Here is a 20,040-nt window from a genome sequence, read left to right as displayed (position 1 = left end):
CTCTTTACCTTGAAATATATTGACAAACTGCATTGCAGCAAGTCGTTTTGGTTTCCACCCCCACTAGATCACCTCTGAGCCGGCTCATTTCACCCAAACCCTCCCACCCTCATGGACTTATTATTTCCAACTTTAATTAACATGACAAAGGTAAAATGCTATGTCATTGGACCCTCTGTTAGCACTTTTTAATTGTTGAAGATGAGCGGCTTTCAGATATTTGCTATTTTTAATATTTTTTGCGTGTGAGAAAAGCCTGCTTAGTTTCCTTCCCCATTAAAAAAATAAAGTATTTCTATTTTCCTTAGTTTTTATTGATTAGTAACATGTATTTATGTAGTTACAATGACTTTCCCAGTTTACAGTATCGTTTTCAACTTGGTTCATGGAGTCTTATGCAAACAGTTCAATATTTTACGCTCTCTGGCTTCGCTGTAATGATAAGAAACTCTTTTTCCAGTCTTTAGGATTATACAGTGTTATGCTTTCATTTGTTACATTTACATTTTTAATCCACCTGGAACGTATTTATGTTCTAGGCCAGTTTCTGGCTCTTCTCCCAGAAAACAACTAGCAAGTGTTGCTCAGCAACCTCCACTTGGGTTGGAGTTTGGTTTCTTTTCGGGGTGGGAAAAACAGCTGCACTCCCTTCAGAGTTGATTGCAACCTTAAAGCGTTGCCTAGTAACCCCGTTTCGGATGATGTGATTGGACCCTTCGCACGACCCACCCCCCCCATCCCCCCAAGCCAGAAAGAACTTAACTAGACACCTAATCTCTCTTTTAGAAAACAAGGGCGGCGTACGCGTTGCACAGCAACCAGGTCTCCAGACCCTCCCATTGAAACTAGTGTCGGAATGGTCGCCCCGCTCAAAAATGGCGGCTGCGCACCGCTTTCAATATATTTCTCTCTCGACAGTTCTGCCAATAATTCAGTCTTCCACATCAGGCCCCCGAAGGGGTTCGCTAGGTCCTTTTTGAGTCTTGCACACACTGGGTGCGAAAGAGGATGGAGATAAACCCACCAGCCCTGGGTGCCCCGCACAAACATGGCCACTAGAGCGTCAACAGCGACGCAAGGCCGTCCGGCGCGGGTGCGCGCGCAGCGCAGGCGCACTTCCGCTCATCCCGCGGTGGCTACGGCGGCGGCGGTGGTTGCGGCGCGGGGCATGGTCCCCGGGTCGGAGGGCCCGGCCCGCGCCGGGGGCCTCGTAGCTGACGTGGTGTTTGTAATTGAGGGCACGGCCAACCTGGGGCCCTACTTCGAGGGGCTCCGCAAGCACTACCTGCTCCCGGCCATCGAGTGAGTGCCGTTTCCGCGACTCCAACCCCGCCCTCCGACTTTAGTTTTCCCCAGTCTCTTGTCTCACCCCGACCTTTCACCTCCGACCTTCACAGGTATTTTAATGGTGGTCCTCCTGCCGAGACGGACTTCGGGGGAGACGTGAGTCTTGGGACTCTTGAGTTTGAGGGAAGAGGGAAGCTGGGAATCCGGACTCCTGGGTCTGAGAGAGGAGGGGGCGGGGACCTGGACTCCTGGGTCTGAGGGGGGAGGGGCTGGGGTCTGGACTCCTGGGTCTAAGGGACGGGGAGCTGGGAGCCCCAACTCCCCTGAGGGAAAAGGGAGCTGGGGGTCCCAGATGAAAAATTTCTCTGTCCTCCCCTTCCAGTATGGGGGGACCCAGTACAGCCTCGTGGTGTTCAACACGGTGGACTGCGCCCCAGAGTCCTACGTACAATGTCACGCTCCCACCAGCAGCGCCTATGAGTTTGTCACCTGGCTCGATGGCATTAAGTGAGCTCTTTTCTGGGCTTTGGGAAGGGTTGGGGGACCCTGTGACGGACCGCGGAGGAATGGTGGCTTGGATTTGAGCTGCAGGATCCATCCCCTCACATTAGTTGGCTGAAAAGGGCTGTGATGGGGATTGTGGTTTTATCCCGAAGTCACTTCTGTGGTCGGTTCTGTGTGCTTAGCTGATGTTGCTGTCTGGCTCGGAAGTAGAAAGAACTTCCCAGTCAAGGAGGCCTGTGGAACTCCAGCACCCACGTGTGATTCCTCCCTTTTCTGCCTGTTGCTTCTCATTTCTACTCTAGTTCTCCATTTTCAGATGGAGGCATTGAAGCCTGAGTGCAAGAGGGGTGGGGCTAGGCCAAGATAAGCTAGGCCTCTGTGCTTTGGAGTGAATTGTGATAGTTCACATTGCAGGCTCTTGCAGGTGCAGACAGACTGGGGCCACAGCACGGCTCCACCACAACAGAACTCTCTGTCCCCTGTGTCTAATATAATTTGTCTCTAAAACGGGAAGGTTAATGGTACTTATAGTTATCGTGTTACTTATTCACTATTGGGTAACAGATTAAAACTTAGCAGCTTGGGACTTCCCTGGCGGTCCAGTGGTTGGGACTCCACACTGCCCCTGCAGGGGGCACAGGTTGATATCTGGTTGGGAACTAAGATCCCACATGCCTGGAGGCGTGGCCAAAGGAAAAAAAAAAACTTAACCGGTCTAAGACAACAGACATTTATTATCTCATGTGGTTTCTGTAAGTAAGGAATTCAGGGGTGGCTTCGATGGGTTGTTCTAGCTCAGGGTCTCTTGTGGGATTGCAGTCACCATGACTTTGGGCTGCAGTCATCCAACAGTGTGATTGCGACCGGAGGATCCATTTACAGGCTGGCTCACCCTATGGCTATTGGCTAGAGGCCTCGATTCCTTGCCAGATGTTAGCCACAAGGTGTCTCCATGGGGCTGCTTGAGTGTCCTCCAACAGCTGGCTTTCCTCAGCCTGAGCAATCCAACAGAAAGAGCAAAGAGGAAACCACAGAGCTTTTTATGATCAAATCTTGGAAGTCACACATCATCACTTATATCACATTCTGTTTAGTACACAAGTCAGTCCTGTCCAGTGTTTGAGGGGGGCGTGAATACTAGGAGATGAGGATCATTGGAGACATGGTTACCGTGACTTTGTAGGGATACTTCGTGAATTAAACGAGTTGATGACTATTTAAAACAGTGCCTGACACGTATTAAGTGCTACCTAAGCTGTTGCCGTTGTTTCGTGTTTCGGTTTCTTGGATTGCAGATGGATAATGGTAGTCCATGCCTCAGGACTCCTGGAAGGATGACAGGACCTGATTTTCATACTGTGTTCAGCTCAGGGTCTGGTCAGAGTTCATTAAATAACACCAGTTCGCTGTTTTCTTTGTACGTCCCTGCAGCAAATGTTTGTTGAACACCTGCTTTGTTCCAGGCTGTATGCGCTGGACTGGGTGCTGCACGTTCACTGCAAAGTTGAACACTGCAAAGTTTCCCCCTCATGGTCTTTAGAATTCATGGTCAGGGTAGAGCAGGGTTTCTCAACGTCAGCACTGTTGACCCTTTGGGCCATATGATTCTTTGTTATTGGGGGGCCGTACTGTGCATTGTAAGGTGTTCAGTAGCATCTCTGGCCCCTACCCCCCAGATGCCAGTGGCTACTTCCCTCCCCCAGTCTGACAAACAAAAATGTCCCCAGACGTTGTCAGATATCTCCTTGGGGGCAGAATCCACCCCATTTAAGAACCTCTGGACTAGATTGTGGTAAGACTTGAATAATGTTGAATGGGGGCTCCTTGAGGCCCAAGTCCAAGTCTAATGTCCCTCAAGTCTCTAGCACCCAGCACAGGGCCTGGCACAAAGGAGGCCTAAGGAAAACTTTGTTGAACAAGTGAGTAAATGAATGAATGCCCAGAATGCACTTCATACTCTGGTTCCCCCTGGTAAACTCCTATATAAACATCAAGACCCGACTCAAATGTCCTTTCCCTGATTCTGGCAAGCAGCCAGTTGCTCTCTCCTCTGCCCCCATTGCCCCCAGGTGTTTCCCTGTCACAGCTCTACACCTCTGGACTGTGAATGTCCAGGACTTGGGTGTTTCCCCTGCTGTTTGCTTCCAGCTGGGGCCTGGGACCCAAGAGGCCTTAGGAGACCTTTGCTGAATAAATGAACGAGTGAAAGCTGTGGGGAAGATAATCACCAGGAAACCAAACCTTCTGGTGGGTGTCAGGAAAAGCAGTTAAACCCCTTTACTTAAAAATGTCAAGGGCACTGGGAAGATAAGAGGGAAATGCTTTCGGAATACTTTCATCCCGTATTCACCCTCCCCTTTAACCAACCTAGAATACACTGCACCTATAACCAAATAAAAAAGCTTTGTGTGCTGTATGCTCACCGGAATCCTCCCAATCAGCTGATAAACATTTTAAGCCATTATTTAATATTCACAGTCGTCACTGTTTTATCAAGTCCTATGTAACCATCTAAATTCAGTTTCTGTGGCATTCAGGGCCGGTCTGTAACAGAGATCACGAAGAAAGTCAGCAAGTTTTGTTCACGCTTGGAGAAATCTTATCTTTTCCTGGAACATCCATCACTTATGGAACAAAGCAGGCAGTGTGATTTTTGAAACGTCCTTGCTTTGGAGAGGTTCATTTCTGATGTTAACATTTTCCTTTCTGACAAGAGGGGCGGTTCCCCCTCCCGCCTACAGCTAGTGACCCAGCATCAGAAAGGCTAGGGTAGGGACTTCCCTGGTGGCTCGGTGGTGAAGAATCCGCCTGCCAACGCAGGGGACACGGGTTCAAGCCCTGGTCCGGGAAGATCCCACATGCCACGGAGCAACTAAGCCCGTGCGCCACAACTACTGAGCCCGTGTGCCACAACTACTGAAGCCTGCGGGCCTAGAGCCTGTGCTCCACAACAAGAGAAGCCACTGCAACGAGAAGCCTGCGCACCGCAACAAAGAGTAGCCCCCGCTCGCCACAACTAGAGAAAGCCCCCACGCAGCAATGAAGACCAATTGCAGCCAATAAATAAATTAATAATCAAAAGAAAAAAGAAAGGCTAGGGTAGAAGGAAAATAGCCCAAGTGTCTTCCCCATGGCGTTGTGACAGTGCGTTTGTGCATTCATTCATTCATCTGTGCGTTCATTCATTCAACAGATGTTTGTGGGGCAAATTGTTCCAGGCACCGAGGAGTCAGGGGGTATGAGGCAGGCAAAGTCCTGGCCCTCTTGGAGCCAGCGTTTCCCTGGGGTGACGGGCTGGGCGGGGGTCTGGCTGTAGGAAGTCCTTGGTTGGAGCTGGCTGCTGTTCGTGTTCCTTCAGTCCCTCTGGGGGGCTCCCGGGGCCTGTTAGCCCGTGAAAGTGGGTGGTGAGGACTCAGTGCTGTGACATCGGGCAGAGCAATTGGGGGCAGAGGCATGAGGATGAGGAGTCATTTCATTTTTACTTTATGTTTATTACTTGAGGGGTTTATTTAAAACTTTATGATATTTAAAACATATTTTGCAACTGGTCATGCCTTCTCCCATTCCCCATTTTTTTTTTTTTGGCCTCGCCACACAGCTTGTGGGATCTTAGTTCCCCGACCAGGGATGGAACCTGAGCCCTCGGCAGTGAGAGCGCGGGGTCCTAGCCACTGGACCGCCAGGGAATTCCCTCTCCCACTGCCCATTTTTAAGTTTTTCTCATTTCTTGGACAAAATATTTGTTATGTGTCTCTCTCTGAGCTGGCAAAAGGTGGCTTATGCTTACTGTTCAATAAGAAAAGAAGCCAGCTTTGGGATCTCAAAGTGGTCAATCGCACTTTCCCTCATAAATTATTTTTTAGAAATTGAGGTGAAATTCACATAACACACAGTCATTTTATTTTATTTATTTTTTAATATTTATTTATTTTTCGCTGCGTTGGGTCTTCATTGCTGCGTGCGGGCTTTCTCTAGTTGCGGCGAGCGGGGGCTACTCTCCGTTGCAGTGCGCAGGATTCTCACTGCGGTGGCTTCTCTTGTTGCGGAGCAGGGGCTCTAGGTACGTGGGCTTCAGTAGTTGTGGCACGCGGGCTCAGTAGTTGTGGTGCACAGGCTTAGTTGCTTCGCGGCATGTGGGATCTTCCCGGACCAGGGCTCGAACCCATGTCCCCTGCATTGGCAGGCGTATTCTTAACCACTGCGCCACCAGGGAAGTCCAACTCGCAGTCATTTTAAAGTGAACAATTCAGTGGCGTTTAGTACATTGAAAATGTTGTGCAGCCACCTTCTCTATTTAGTTCTGGAACATTTTCATCACCCTAGAAGGAGACCCCGAATGCCTGAAGCAGTTGCTTCCTGTCTCTTCCCCTACCCCCTCACCCCTGTCTCCTTAGCCCCAGCCATGAAGATGGCTTGATTTCTTCCAGCACAGGAAGCTGGCAGTAGGGTGGATCCAGAGTTGGTTCATTTATCGGGGTCTCCCCCAACTCTGTGGCATTAAAATTCCTGTGCAAACCGGAGTCTCGATGGTGAGGAAGAGGAGGGCTGGGGAGTGGGTCATGGGGAGGAACAGTGGTGTGGCCTGAGCACCCTGAGAGTGGGAGCAGAGGGCAGAAGTCTACACCGGGAAAGAATTCAGGTACGGCACAGAGGGGTCATGCTCCGGTGGCTCACTTACTCAGCAGGCATTTCCCGGGACTCTGTGTGTACTTGTAGAGCTGGCTCAGACCACTGGGTCTCCCTCACTGAGGGCTGCACCGTCTGGAGGGGAGGTGGGCTGTGGAAGGAAGCTTGACATTCGCAGTATTGGGGGACACGTGATGTGATTGAGGGTGGGCCCTGAGATCAGGTGGCAGGTGAGGAAGGCTTCCTGGAGGAGGATGACACTGGGCTGGGTGTCTGGTTAGGTACGCAGGGTTTCCACCTGCGCCAGAAGGGGCAGTGGTATGTGGTCTTGGGGCGGACAGCACAGGCAGAGGCCTGGGCGCGTGGCTGATCACGGAGTCCAGGGACAGCCAAGAAGCTCTGGAGGACTTGCACCCAGAGAGGATGGAGTGGAAGGTGGGCAGGGCCCCAGATGCCCAGCTGAGGGCTTGGCTCTATTCTGGCCTTGATGGCCAGGGTTGGATTTGAAGCCATTTGTTTATGTAACACACAGTTCCCAAGGCCTCCCTTGTGCCAGGCTTGGCGGGGTGGGGTTGGTGAGGCTGGCGACAAGGGAGGTCTCAGACCCCGTCCCTGCCTCGTCAGGGAGACAGGTGCTGACACAGACACAGGGGCCACGGTTCAGAGCAACAGGGCCGTTAGGGCTCGCAGAGCGGGGCCCAGTCTGCACAGATGTCCCCTGCGGCAAAGGGTCAGCCTTGCGACCACGTGACCCGAAGAATCATGGTGACAACAGCTGCAGTCTAACGGAGGCCTGCCACAGGCCACACGGGGATGGACACTGGTGACCCCTCTGTAGATCAGCTGGGGGAGAAACCCAGATCTGTGTGTAGTAGTTTCCTGGGGCTGCTGTAACAGTACTAGAAACAAGGTGGCTTACAGCAACAGAAAGTTATTGTCTCGCAGTTCTGGGTCCAGGAGTCTGAGATTGCGGGGGGGGTGGGGGCAGGGCCGTGCTCCCTCTGGAACTTAAAGGGAGGGTTCTTTCCTTGCCTCTTTCAGCTTCTGGTCGCCCCAGACATTCCTTGGCCTGTGGCAGTGTCATTCTGATCTCCACGTGGCATTCTCCCTGTGTCTCATCACATCCACGTCGCCTTTCCTCTGAGTGTGTCTGTCTCTGTGTCCCAAGTTCCCCTTCTTATAAGGACACCGGTCATATTGGATTAAGGCCATCCTAAGGACCTCACTGTAGCCTGTTTACCTCTGTAAAGACTCTGTTTCCAAATCAGGTCACATCCTAAGGTGTGGTGGAGGGTTAGGACTTCAGCATACCTGTTTTGGGGGACCCAATTCAACCCATAACACTGTGGGAAGACAGAGGAGGCCCGTGCACCAGGCTGGGAAGCTGGGGTGAGGCCAGGGCGGATGGCCCAGAGAGGGCAAGGTGCACAGGCACTGGGGCCCAGCACAGGATCCTGGGCTTAGAGTCCTGGGCCCTTTCTCTGTTCTGTCCTCTGATGGGGCCTCTTGCCAGAGGGACTGCCTTGCAGGAGATGACAAATGTCCCCTGTCCTCATGCCAGCACTGGGGATATAGCAGGGAACTCTGCAGTGTCCCCGTCCCAAGGTGCACAGTCTACGAAGAGGGATGGCACAGGTTCGGGCCCTTCCAGGGTGGCCCAGGGGCTGGGGAGCCACAGGGCCCCCCGGGGGCTGACCGCCTGGCCCCCTGCAGGTTCATGGGCGGGGGTGGCGAGAGCTGCAGCCTCATCGCAGAAGGCCTCAGCACAGCCCTGCAGCTGTTCGATGACTTCAAGAAGATGCGGGAGCAGATGTGAGTGTGCCCACGTCGGTCTCGGTCCACCTGGCACGTAACCTGCTTTGCCTGTCTTGGGGCTCCACCCCCAGCCTCTCTGTGGGGAGGTGGGTGGGCTCTGCGTGCCGGACACTTGGGGCCAGGAAGCAGGCGGTGTCCAGGCGGTGTTCTGATGAGGACACCTGGCCTGTGCCCAGTCTCGGCATCCTCATCAAAGGGGAGCCAGCTCTGGGTCTGCTTCTGCCTTCCCTGCTTGCCGGGTATCTTAGAGTGAGTCAGGAGCCTCTTCCGGGCCTCAGTGTTCTCAGCTGTGAAATAGGGGCCTGACTCCTGACTTCCTGTGGGGCGGAGGACTTGCACCTCTGCTGGTGCTGGCTCTGGGTCTTTTCTCAGGGCCCCTGTTGCCACGCGCTCCACATCTTTCCTTGTCCTCGGCAGCGGCCAGACACACCGAGTCTGCCTCCTCATCTGTAACTCACCCCCGTACCTGCTGCCTGCTGTCGAGAGCACCACATACTCTGGGTGCACGACGGAGACTCTCGTGCAGAAGATTGGGGAGGTGAGGACTCCTGGGTCTGAGGCGGGAGGGCTGGGGCCTGCCGTGCTGGGTCCCAGGATCGTCACAGACTCCGTGGCCAGCGCTGCTGGCTCCTGTTGGAAGAACTATAACCCAGAATTCTCTGGGGCAGCTAATACAGGTCTTGGGGTCTCCTGTCCCAGAGCCTGATGGGATTTGGTTTTAGGGCCAAGCAGGTGTGACAGCCAGGGCTTGGCCTGGTGGCTTTGTCCTGACTGCTTGTCCCCTCTCCGGTAGCGAGGAATATACTTCTCCATCGTGTCTCCCCGGAAGCTGCCTGCCTTGCGGCTTCTGTTCGAGAAGGCGGCTCCCCCGGCCATGCTGGAGCCGCTGCAGCCGCCAGCAGACGTGAGCCAGGACCCGCGGCACATGGTGCTGGTGCGGGGGCTTGTGCTGCCAGGTGAGGCGCGGGTGCTGCTGGGGGGACGGGCGCGGGAGGGGCGTCCTCCCAGGCTCCCTCTGACTCGGATTTTCTTCCTGTCTCTCAATCCCCTTCTCGTGGGGCTCTATCGTCCATCCTTGGCTCTCAGTCGGAGGTGGCTCGGCCCCCGGCCCCCTGCAGCCGAAGCAGCCTGTGCCCCTGCCTCCAGCACCACCCTCGGGGGCCACGCTCTCAGCAGCCCCCCAGCAGCCTCTGCCCCCTGTGCCCCAGCAGTACCAGGTGCGAACATCACCAGGGAAGGGACATGCTCCTGGGGCCTTGCGGGAGCCCTGGTCCCTTGGGAGAGACCTAGTTGGATGTTGGGCCTTGGGGGTGATGGGCATCTCCCTTGAGACACCTGGAGGGTAGAAGTTTTAGGGCTGGGGAATCACGTCCCTGTGGGGTGATGGGAGTCACGAGCTCCTGCGATATTGGAGCTGGGGAGGGTGGTCCTCACCAGCCCCTCCCCTCTATCACCAGGTGCCCGGGAACCTGAGTGCAGCCCAGGTGGCTGCCCAGAACGCAGTGGAGGCCGCCAAGAACCAGAAGGCTGGGCTGGGCCCTCGCTGTGAGTCCCGGGCGGGGGTGTGGCGGGGCCGGTGGGCAGCCGGGCCACTCTCCACACACCTGCCCCCACCGCTTCCCTTGGTCTCTCCCGCAGTCTCGCCCATCAACCCCCTTCAGCAAGCCGCTCCAGGAGTGGGTCCCCCCTACAGCCAGGCCCAGGCCCCCCCGCTGCCCCCAGGGCCCCCTGGCGCCCCCAAGCCACCTCCTGCTTCCCAGCCCAGCCTGGTCTCCACTGTGGCCCCTGGCCCGGGCCTGGCACCCCCTGCACAGCCCGGGGCACCATCCATGGTAGGTACCTGCCTTCTGGCTGCTAACACAGTGCAGGGGAGGAGCAGCTGGCCTTTCTGAGGAGGGCCCAAGGGCACATGGGTCTTGTTGTTCAGGGTCCTCAGGGGCTCATGGAGCTTGTGCTGAGGCGACACTGAGTAGCGGGTCCGGGAGCAGAATCATGGGGTTTGTGGCTCCGGGTGGGTGAAGACTGTTCTGAGGAGCCCGAGGGGTCCTGGGGGTGCAGGACATCAGGGGCTTGAGAGTCTTTGAATCCTCCAGGGTCAGAGCATTTATGGTCCCAGGCACGGCCCCGTGGTTGGTGTTCTGGCCCTGGGGGTGCAGAGGAAGGGACCTCCGTCCCGTTCTGCTTGTTGGTTTGTCCCTCTCTCAGGACACTCCCTCCCAGGAGATGGTCTGAGCCTGCCCCATGGCCCTCCTTCCTCCCCTCTGTCAGGCGGGCACCGTGGCCCCAGGCGGGGTGAGTGGCCCTTCTCCGGCCCAGCTTGGGGCCCCGGCCCTCGGCGGGCAGCAGTCAGTCTCCAACAAACTTCTGGCCTGGAGTGGGGTCCTGGAGTGGCAGGAGGTGAGGAGATCCATAGGGCCAGGCCTGGTGGGGTGCAGGGTTAGGCCGGGGCCCCCGTGGGGTCGTGGGACTTGTGGTCCTGAGGATAGTCCCAAGGACACGTGGGATTTATAGCCCGGAATTCAGGATTAAGAGAGGTCTTGGATTCTCGGTCCAGGGAAGGTCCAGGAGATGGTGGCATCTAGGGGACAGAGGGCTGTGGGATTCGGGGGCAAGAGGAGGAGCCCCAGCGTTTGTGGAATTTGAAGGCTAGAGGATTGTGGGATTGATGGTCTGGCGGAGGGGCCCAGGGCTCGTGGGACTTAAACTGGGGTGGGGGTCCTGAGCTTCGGGGCTCCCAGGGTAGGGCAGGAGAGGTCAAGGGGATGGAGGCTCGGGACCTTTCTCACCGTGACATGCCCTTCTTCTCCTCAGAAGCCCAAACCTGCCTCCGTGGACGCCAACACTAAGCTGACTCGGTCACTGCCTTGTCAGGTCTACGTGAATCACGGCGAGAACCTGTAGGTGCCTGCTGGGGGTGGGGTGGGCGGTGAGCTGGGGTGTGCGTCTTCCTGACGCCCCTCCCGTTGTTGCCCCAGGAAAACAGAGCAGTGGCCCCAGAAGCTGATCATGCAGCTCATCCCCCAGCAGCTGCTGGTGAGTGGCGGGAGAGGACAGCCACCCACCCCCTCCCGCCTCTGTCCTCCCCTCCTCACGTCCCTGCTTCGCACGCTGGCTGACGTCAGTGTCTCCCGCAGACCACCCTGGGCCCTTTGTTCCGGAACTCAAGGATGGTCCAGTTCCACTTCACCAACAAGGACCTGGACTCTCTCAAAGGCCTCTACCGCATCATGGGCAACGGCTTTGTGAGTGGGGTGGGCGGGTGGGCAGGCAGGTGGCCACTCCCCATCCTCCTGGGCCCAAGGGAGCCATTTTTGATGGTGGGGCTGCCTTTGTGACCTCGGGTTCCTCAGCCTTAGCTTTTTTTTTTTATAATTACAACATGCACCAGATTGAGGTCCGTTCCACGTTAAAACCCTTGGCTCTGACGGGGGTTTGCTGGGTTGGCTTCCTGGGGCCAAGAACAACAGAAATGCATTCTCTCGCACTTCCGGAAAAGAGAAGTCTGAATGAAATCAGGGTGTCAGCAGGGCCGTGCTCTCTGAAGCCTCTAGGGGAAGACCCTTCCTTGCCTCCTACAGCTGGTAGCCCCCGGCGGGGTTGGCTTTAGACAGCAAAACTCCAGTCTCTGTTTCCATTGTCACATGGCTGTCTTCCCTCTGTGTGTTTCTTCCCTGTGTGTGTGTCTCTGTCATCTTATGAGGACACCAGTCATTTGGATTGGGGTCTGCTTTAATGATCTCATCCTAACTTGTTACATCTGCAAACACCCTATTTCCAAATAAGGTCACATTGACAGGTGCTGGGGTTTGGAACTTCAGCGTGTCTTTTTGGAGGATACAGTTCAACTCATAACACTGAGGGAGGCTCTCTAAATAGAGCAGAACCAGTTAATGAGTACATCCTGTGGACCTGGCACTTTTCTAGGAGAGGGGACTTTTGGTGGATTACCTCATGGAATCCTCAGGAAAATTCTACAAAGAAGGTGATCCTGAGAGTTGGGAATACCTCCAACTGCAAATAGCAATACACCCAACCAGCAGAGTTTTTAGAACAGATAGATGATTGGGGTGGAGGCTTAAAACAACAGCTTACTCTTTCTCCTAGTCCTGTGTGTGTCAGCTGGGCTCAGCTGGGCTAGTCTTGCTTGGGGACTCTTGTGGGGGTTACTGCCAGGTGGCGGCTGAGACTGTGGTCATCTGAAAGCTCACCTGGGCTGGAGGTGCAAGATGGCCCACTCACATGGTGCTGTCAGCGGGGTTCAGCTGGGCCTGGCCATCGGGTGCCCACATGTGGCCGCCCCGTGCGGCTTGGGCTTCTTCACAGCATGGCAGCTGGGTTCTGAGAGGGATGTCCCCAAAGCGAGCATTGTACAAGCAGGCATTCATTTGTGACACGTAACAGGACATCCAGAGGTGAGCAGCTCTCGGGGTTAGTTATGTAGCCCCATGACGTCAGGGCCAGGATCTCTGGGGTTCTCTTGGCTTCTCTCTCGTGGTTGTAAGATGGCTTTCGAAGCTCGAGGACTCTTGTTTGACTTGCTGTAGGAAGGCAAGAAGGAGGCGTGGCATCAGCTGTGTATTTCCCTTTCTTTAGGAAAGCACTTTCCCACACTCTCAGGCAGGCTTCCCTTCACGTCCTGGGCCAGACCCAGGCCACTGGGCCACCCTTGGCTGCATAGGAGAGCATCGGGGAACAGGCACCCATGAGTGCACTGGGACCCGGACGTGTTGCTACCCAAACGGAATCGGGGTTCTCTACGCAGGGGAGAAGGGCAGATGGTAGGCAACTAGCAGGGTCTTCCTCGCGTGAGAAAGCAAGGCTGACTTGGCCAGGGTTCTACAGCGGGGACCTCAATCTTATCAGCCCCTCCTCCCCCAAGAGCCCACCTCCTGAACACCCCGCGTATTAACGGCCTCACCTGACGTTCGCTAATGTTTCCCGGGTACTTCCTGTGCGTCCAGCCATGGGCAGGATGCCTGATGTGTATCGGCACGTCCCAGAGTCACATCCCTTGGGATGTTAGTGCTGCTACCCGAGGTTCTCACTGCAGGTACTGAGGCCGAGAGGGTGTGGCGCCCCCAAGGGCCTCTTGGATTCCCAGTCAGTCATGTATCCGCCACCAACATTGATCACGTGATTCCAGCATCAGCTCTGTGTTGAAGCCCCTCCCTCTCAGCCGTGGGCCCTCCCAGTGGGGCTTTGAGGAGGGCAGCCTCCCGCGGTGTGGCAAAGTTGGGGGGACTTCCTCTCTGCTCTCCTGCCCAGTGGTCAGCAAGAATCCCAGCCTCGCCCTGTTCCTTTGGCCACCCAGCTCTCTGGAGCAGCCTCAAACCAAACCTTGAGTCTCCTCAACCTTTTGGAGCAGAAAGCTTGCCACTCCTGGCCTGTGGGGCCTCTAGAACCATCTGAAACGCGGGGGGTGGGTGGGAGGCCTCCTCCTGGTCACTGGGGTGACCAGTTGCGACGCTCTCCCACAGGCGGGCTGTGTGCACTTCCCGCACACGGCCCCCTGCGAGGTGCGCGTGCTCATGCTCCTGTACTCGTCCAAGAAGAAGATCTTCATGGGCCTCATCCCCTACGACCAGAGCGGCTTCGTCAACGGCATCCGGCAGGTCATCACCAACCACAAGCAAGTCCAGCAGCAGAAGCTGGAGCAGCAGCGCGGGGTGAGCGCCGCGGCCCCCCGGCCCTGAGCTCGCGGCAGACCCCGCGGAGCCCTCCTGGGGCGCCAGTGCTGGGCGCTTCCTCCTGCCAAATTCAGTCCTATCCCCATGTTGCCGTGCACCATTTCTCTCCTTTTTTAGTGTTCTCGTTGAATCTCCAAGGCACAGCCCCCTCTTGGGGACCTGGGAACGTAAGGTTTACCTCCCAGACCCGCCCACCCGCCACAGAAAAGGTCCCCAGCTCCTGACAGGTTCCCTCTCAGGGCGCAGACCCTCCCCGACATGGGGACACCCCGCCCAGCCACTGATCTGCTCCCTCTCTCCCCACACAGATGGGGGCACAGCAGGCACCCCCGGGGCTGGGCCCCATTCTGGAGGACCAGGCAAGGCCCTCGCAGAACCTGGTGAGGACAGGGCCAGTGGGGTCAGGGCCCGGGCGGGGGAGGCCCCGGAGGAGGCTGTGATTCTGACCCCACCGCAGAGGTCAGGGTGTCTGGGGGCTCTGTCCTCACCCCCGTCTCTTCCCGTCAGCTCCAGCTCCGCCCGCCGCAGCCCCAGCCACAGGGTACCGTGGGGGCCTCTACGGCCACGGGGCAGCCGCAGCCCCAGGGTGCTGCCCAGGCGCCCCCGGGCGCCCCGCAAGGCCCTCCTGGAGCGGCCCCTGGCCCGCCCCCTCCCGGACCCATCCTTCGGCCCCAGAACCCCGGGGCCAACCCCCAACTGCGGAGCCTCCTCCTCAACCCACCACCGGTGAGCTTTGGGGGCGGGCGGCAGATGGGAGCTGGCGGTCCTGGGCCTTGACAGTTTGATTCCTTTCATCTTGGAGGCGGGAGGTTGGTTTGATCGAAGGGTGTGACTGGCAACCCGCCTGGCTCCTCCCCACGTGTCTTACGTGGGCTTCTGCTAAGATTCCTTGGGAGAAAGACCAGAAGCTACCCGAGGGGCTGGGGGAGGTGGGGGCTCCCCACCAGGGGCCTCTGAACTGCTTTCCTTGTTCTCCCAGCCCCAGACTGGGGTGCCCCCGCCTCAGGCCTCCCTCCACCACCTCCAGCCACCAGGGGCCCCTGCACTGCTGCCCCCACCGCACCAGGGCCTGGGGCAGCCCCAGCTGGGGCCCCCGCTCCTGCACCCACCGCCGCCGACCCAGTCTTGGACTGCACAGCTTCCCCCGAGGGCTCCACTGCCAGGTAAGGGGGTTCGGGGGAGGCCAGGTCCTGGACTGAGTATCCCAACAGCCCCGGGACCGGAGCCCCAAGACCAGTGACTTCTGGGAAGTAAAGTTCTGGGATTGAAGACTAGCGGGTCGCCCGTGGCTCTTGGGGCTCTAAGGGCTCCTGGGAAATACAGCCCAGGGGACCAAGGAGGCAGGACCTCTCCCCACCATTCCCTTCCTGTGTGTCTTCCTGGGGTTGCTGAGAAACGTCTTAGGGCCAGAGAGGTATGTTGGGGGATGGGCTCCCAAAGGCTTAACGGGAAAAGGACTATCTGTGGTCCCATGGCGTCAGAAGGCGCCTCTGTGGGTCCCCCCAGGGCTTCCTAGACCACTCAGTGCCTTGGGCTCCCAGAGGAGGAGGGAGGAAGCAGGCCCAGGGCCCTCCAGGGCCCCAGGGACTACTGGGAGATGCAGTCCCTTCCCCACTGCCCCCCAGGTCAGATGCTGCTCAGCGGGGGTCCCCGGGGCCCGGTCCCCCAGCCGGGCCTGCAGCCCAGCGTCATGGAGGACGACATCCTCATGGACCTCATCTGAACCCCCGACACCCAATAAAGTTCCTTTTAACACACGCCCCGGCTCCCGTCACTGACATCCCCCAGGACTGGGCAGGAGGAGACGGGGGGAGGCACCTCTGTCCTTGTTCTCGCTTCAGCAGACGTCCCTGAGGCCCCGGGCTGGTGAGGCCAGGGCTTGGCGGCGAGTCAGGCAGCGGGTGCAGCCTGGCTCCAGGGAGATGTGGAGGCAGCAGGCAGGGCTCCCAGGACCACGTGCGCTCGTGGAGCTAGAGAGGGTACCAGCTGGGCCCGGAGGAGGCCTCTGAGCCAGCTGGGCTTGGCAGCGTCTGTGAGAAGCAGGACTCAGGGAGGCTGGGAAGGAAGGCGGTGGCGGCCTAGGTGCGGAGACCACAGAAATGAACGTGTGGGGGCAGGAGGAAGCTTGGGGTGGTCAGAGGAGCAAGTCAGTCCATGCTCCTGGAGCATGAGCATAAGGGAGGGAGGGCCTAGAGAGGTGGGCGAGCGCCAGGCGGGGACGGGGCTCGGATTCCAAGCCAAGCAGCTGGAGGCTTGTCCAGGGGATGCAGAAGAGCTGCAGGAGGCCACGAGCAGGGGCCAGGCCTGGGTCGGCTGGCTCTCAGAAGGCCCCCTCTGGGCTGTGGGATGCGACAGGGCAGGACGGAAGGCAGGTAGGGGTCCGGGGCAATTTCCCTGGGGAGAGGAGAGGCCAGAGGAGGGGCTGGGCCGAGTCGGGGGGCAGGAGGGGTGAGGCTAGAGACTAGTGTGCTGTGTGAAGAAAGCTGGGGGTGTACGGGTGGGGTCGAGGGTGGTGCCCAGGGCCTGGCCTGGGTGTGTGGTAGACAGTGGGCCTCCCTGAGGCAGGGAGCTGGGAGAAGGAGCCAGTAGTGAGTGCTGATGGTCCAGGGACACCCGAGTGACCAAGGCCGTGTTGGGAGCACAGGATGTGTGTCCTTAGCGACAGTATATGTTTGGTGGTTGAAGACACCAGAATGGATGAGGTCTCATGTGGAGAGGGCAGGCTCCAGGTCCCAGGCAGAGACCTACCTTCCAGGGCTTTGGACAGGGTGGACGGTGGAGCCGTCCTGGTGATGGGAAACCCGGCAGGAATGTAAGGAGGATGTACAGGTTTGGGATGTAATGAGGCAAAGGGCCTCAGATCGTCCTTAGAGAGACGTCCAGGGGACGGCTGGATACAGACACGTGGCTGGAGCACAGGGGTGCTCTGGCCTGGGGGCAGAAAATTAGTTGTCCGTTGTCAGACCCTAGAGCAGTGTTGCTCAGAGCGTGGTCCACGGCTGGACCACCAGCATCCGCATTGTTTGAGACGCCGGTTAACATCAGATTCCCGGGCGGCGTCCCAGGAGAGAGGTTGCAATCTGGTGGCCCGTGGGCCACTCTACAGATGAGTTTTGTTTGGCCTTCCCTGTGTTAGCATATGTGGCATTTTTTTTCCTAACAAGTTAGTTGTAAAAATCAGGATGATTCACACACACACACACACACACACACACACACACAAAATCTGCAGTCTTGGCTTCTCTTGACAAGTCAGAAGATCTGGCACCCCTGGGCCCGCCCTTCTGCCTAGCAAACAACGGGCTGGAGCTGCCCCTTTCCATGGGGCGTGTGCTCTCTGGTTCGCCACAGTCCCCACCACTCCCTCTTGACTCCCCCACCACGAGGCAGGAGGCTGTTGCCTTTGGCACGGGGCTTGCACTGTTGTTGTTCCTGTGGTAGCGTTCGGAGACAGTGAAATCTTTCTTGTACCCATGTCTCTACCAAAAGTGGCAAAACGAAAGAGAGAACGAGAGGGCCACGTGTTTCGAGAGAAATGGGAGCGAGCCTATTTCTTTGTGGAGGTGAAGAGCATGCCTACCTGCTTAATATGCAAAAAAATCGTGTCTGTGTTGAAAGAATACAACCTGAGGCGTCACTATGAATCCAAGCACAGTAAGAGCTTCGACCAGTACACAGAGCAGACGCGAGACGCGATACTCAATGAACTGAAAAAGGGCCTCAAGTGTCAGTAGGGCTGGTTTTGGGAAGCGGACGGGAGCAGTGGCACGGCTGCCACGCACGGTTCCGGAATCATGTGAAAAGAGTCACCTGGGCATTCCAGCCTACCGACAGCGAGTTTAAAAGCGAGCAGAAATGACGCCTCCTGAACAGAAACTCATGTCTGTCTGGACCATCCTCTAAGTCTAGCAGGCGTCTGCATCCCATGGGGAGGTGAAGAGAAATCCGAAGACTGACAAGTCCGGTTGCTTGAACGAGTCAAATCAATCGTGGCCTTTTCTATCGCTGCTCATGAACTGTTGCCACCCAGTTAGCTTTATTTATTTGTGGTGTGGAGAATCTCGATGTGACCGAAGAAATCTGTGACACGGTGCCAAGGCAGGCCCGATACTGGGAAGTGACCTGTTTTCTGTGTGTTGAGAGAAATGCACAGTTTCATGGAGACTGGTCAAAATGCCTGAGCACAGCTACAGACCGTGGTGGTGATCAAATGATCAGTGTCACAGGGGACCGACAGGGGACGCCTTGATCCAAGCACTCAAGTCAGGTCGTTGCATCAATCACCAGGCACTGACCTTACTAAGAAAGTCAATGGAACACACGACACGATGTCCGTGACAGACTCGTGTACCTTAACCATGGGCAGGCTGGTGATGAACTTGACCCGATGTATTTTATAGAAGCTCTGTGACCTGGTCGTCACAGGATGTGTGGAAGCAGTCTGAACCGTTGCAGTCCATCCACTTGGTTCATTTCAGATGAGGCAGAAGCCACACCTTGGTTCCCCTGAGAAGGTCAGTCAGAGACTTTTGATCGAGGTTCCAACCCTTCTGAACACTCTCTTTTCTCCGCAAAGACGTACACAAACAGCTACTTGAATGTATGATTGTGTTCACCTAGTCCTGGCAAAAAATGGGGAAGTCGTTGGCAGGGAATATTCTGACTCCCTTTCGTTGCTGCAGTTGGTTTCCAGAAACGAAAAACATGGCCCAGACCATGTTCACCCAACTCGCGGGGTTAAAGACCAAATTCCCCCAAGGGCTCTCTGCATCCAGACTTCATGAAAACAAACTAACACTGTCCAGTTTGCCTTTGTTGGTTAATGTCGATCATGTGAATGCAGACCGCAAATAGTAGTTATTGAACGAACTACAGGGCAGTAAGCTGCTGGTTCCTAAGTGGGTTCCGTCGGAAGATGACAGCCCTACACCACTCTCCAGTGGTTGTCCTGAACCTCCGTGTTTGGAAGCGGCCACGCTTGTGAACAGCCGTTTTCCGTTACAAAACTGAATCAAGTTCAATATCGCTCCCAGCTTCAGGAGTCCAGGTTGAATTCTCAACCACCCATCCCACCATGACAGCCAAGGCCTGACGTTGACATCTGGGGGTGGCAGGGATGATGTCCGCCTGCCGGCTTCAAGTCAGGGAGCAGAAGAATTATGACAGAGAAAAAAAATTTTAGTAATTAAATATTTCTATTTTTCAATTTGTATTTTTTCAATTTTGGATTTGAAATATAAACTCCAGTATCATACATGTTTGTATTATGTTCCATGCATTCACCAGAGTTCAGTAAAGATTCCATTTGATTATATTTCTGGCCGTCGACTTTTCTTATACCTGTCAAGTTCACTCATTTATGTGGCCCACCTGGCTCCTGCCGGCATTTATGAGTTTATGATCTCTGCCCTAGAACCATCTAGAACCATCTAGAACTGTCGAAGCAGATCCATCCGGGGGCGGGAGGGAGGCTGGGCGTCGGCATTTGGAACAAGCTCCCTCGGCGATTTTGACGCAGATGAGAGATGGAGCAGGAGATCCCAGTGGCGGTCGAAGGAGGGAAAAGCGGGTGAGGTTTCCCAGGCAGCGTGTGTAGCAGGGGTTTTTGAAAACTCACATGGCTCCAGGGACCAGGCAGGTGATGGAAATGTGTGACGCGGACGGGTGTAAGACGACAAGGATTGATGGGGACTGTGGCGAACTTGGGGACTGCTTGCCCCGCCTAACTGCATTCAAATTAAAACCAAAAAACACTGTGAGGACCAAACAAAATCCGCTGGTGGGTCTCACGAGGCCGCCGGGCCGCCATTTTGTGACCTCTGGAAGAAGAAGACGCGAGGACAAAGGACAGAGGCCAGAGGAGGACCCACGCGTGAGGGTTGGGTGGGGGCCGGGGGCAGGAGGAGCAGGCAGGCACGTGTGTTCTGGAAGCCGAGTTTTTGAGGAGAGGGTGATCGACTGTGTCCAAAGCCGCTAAAAGGGAAGAAGACTAGCGGGGAGCAGCCCGTGCCGTTCCCACCAGGGTGGACGTTGCCCTGCAGGGAAACACAGGCTCGAGTCCATCTGGGACAAATTGATCAGACAAAGAAATGTTTCCAGTCACTGGTTTGGCCGTTGTGGG

At 56.3% G+C, this 20,040-nt stretch overlaps 1 protein-coding gene across 4 annotated transcripts; it reads left to right on the top strand.

Moving 5' to 3' along the window:
- Positions 1-1,117: 1,117 nt before the first annotated feature.
- MED25 (mediator complex subunit 25) lies at positions 1,118-19,227 on the top strand. 4 transcript variants are annotated; one of them, XM_036832705.1, is made up of 18 exons: positions 1,118-1,302; positions 1,398-1,443; positions 1,670-1,794; positions 8,131-8,229; positions 8,650-8,770; positions 9,026-9,188; positions 9,319-9,449; positions 9,690-9,777; positions 9,871-10,064; positions 10,501-10,629; positions 11,044-11,129; positions 11,208-11,265; positions 11,367-11,474; positions 13,710-13,898; positions 14,228-14,299; positions 14,427-14,645; positions 14,899-15,082; positions 17,409-19,226. In XM_036832705.1, the coding sequence occupies exons 1-18, from the start codon at positions 1,169-1,171 to the stop codon at positions 17,651-17,653; spliced, it is 2,391 nt and encodes a 796-aa protein (XP_036688600.1). In that variant the 5' UTR covers positions 1,118-1,168; the 3' UTR covers positions 17,654-19,226. The 4 variants fall into 4 exon arrangements, with proteins under 4 accessions (XP_036688600.1, XP_036688602.1, XP_036688601.1 ...); XM_036832707.1 differs by lacking the exon at positions 17,409-19,226 and adding an exon at positions 15,545-15,677; XM_036832706.1 differs by lacking the exon at positions 8,131-8,229 and having other exon boundaries at positions 17,409-19,227.
- The last annotated feature ends 813 nt before the right edge of the window (positions 19,228-20,040 follow it).

Source organism: Balaenoptera musculus, chromosome 19 (genome assembly GCF_009873245.2).
Source record: "Balaenoptera musculus isolate JJ_BM4_2016_0621 chromosome 19, mBalMus1.pri.v3, whole genome shotgun sequence".
In the NCBI taxonomy this organism is placed as follows: Eukaryota; Metazoa; Chordata; class Mammalia; order Artiodactyla; family Balaenopteridae; genus Balaenoptera; species Balaenoptera musculus.
Note: the sequence above shows the minus strand (reverse complement) of the source record. Positions and strands in the feature narration are given on the sequence as shown.

What these genes read in the sequence shown, in the direction of transcription:
- MED25 (XM_036832705.1), top strand. Translation starts at nt 1,169, where the DNA reads ATGGTCCCCGGGTCGGAGGGCCCGGCCCGCGCCGGGGGCCTCGTAGCT. An exon ending in TACCTGCTCCCGGCCATCGA is followed by an intron (nt 1,303 to 1,397) that starts GTGAGTGCCGTT and finishes CGACCTTCACAG; the next exon opens with GTATTTTAATGGTGGTCCTC. An exon ending in TCGTGCAGAAGATTGGGGAG is followed by an intron (nt 8,771 to 9,025) that starts GTGAGGACTCCT and finishes CCTCTCCGGTAG; the next exon opens with CGAGGAATATACTTCTCCAT.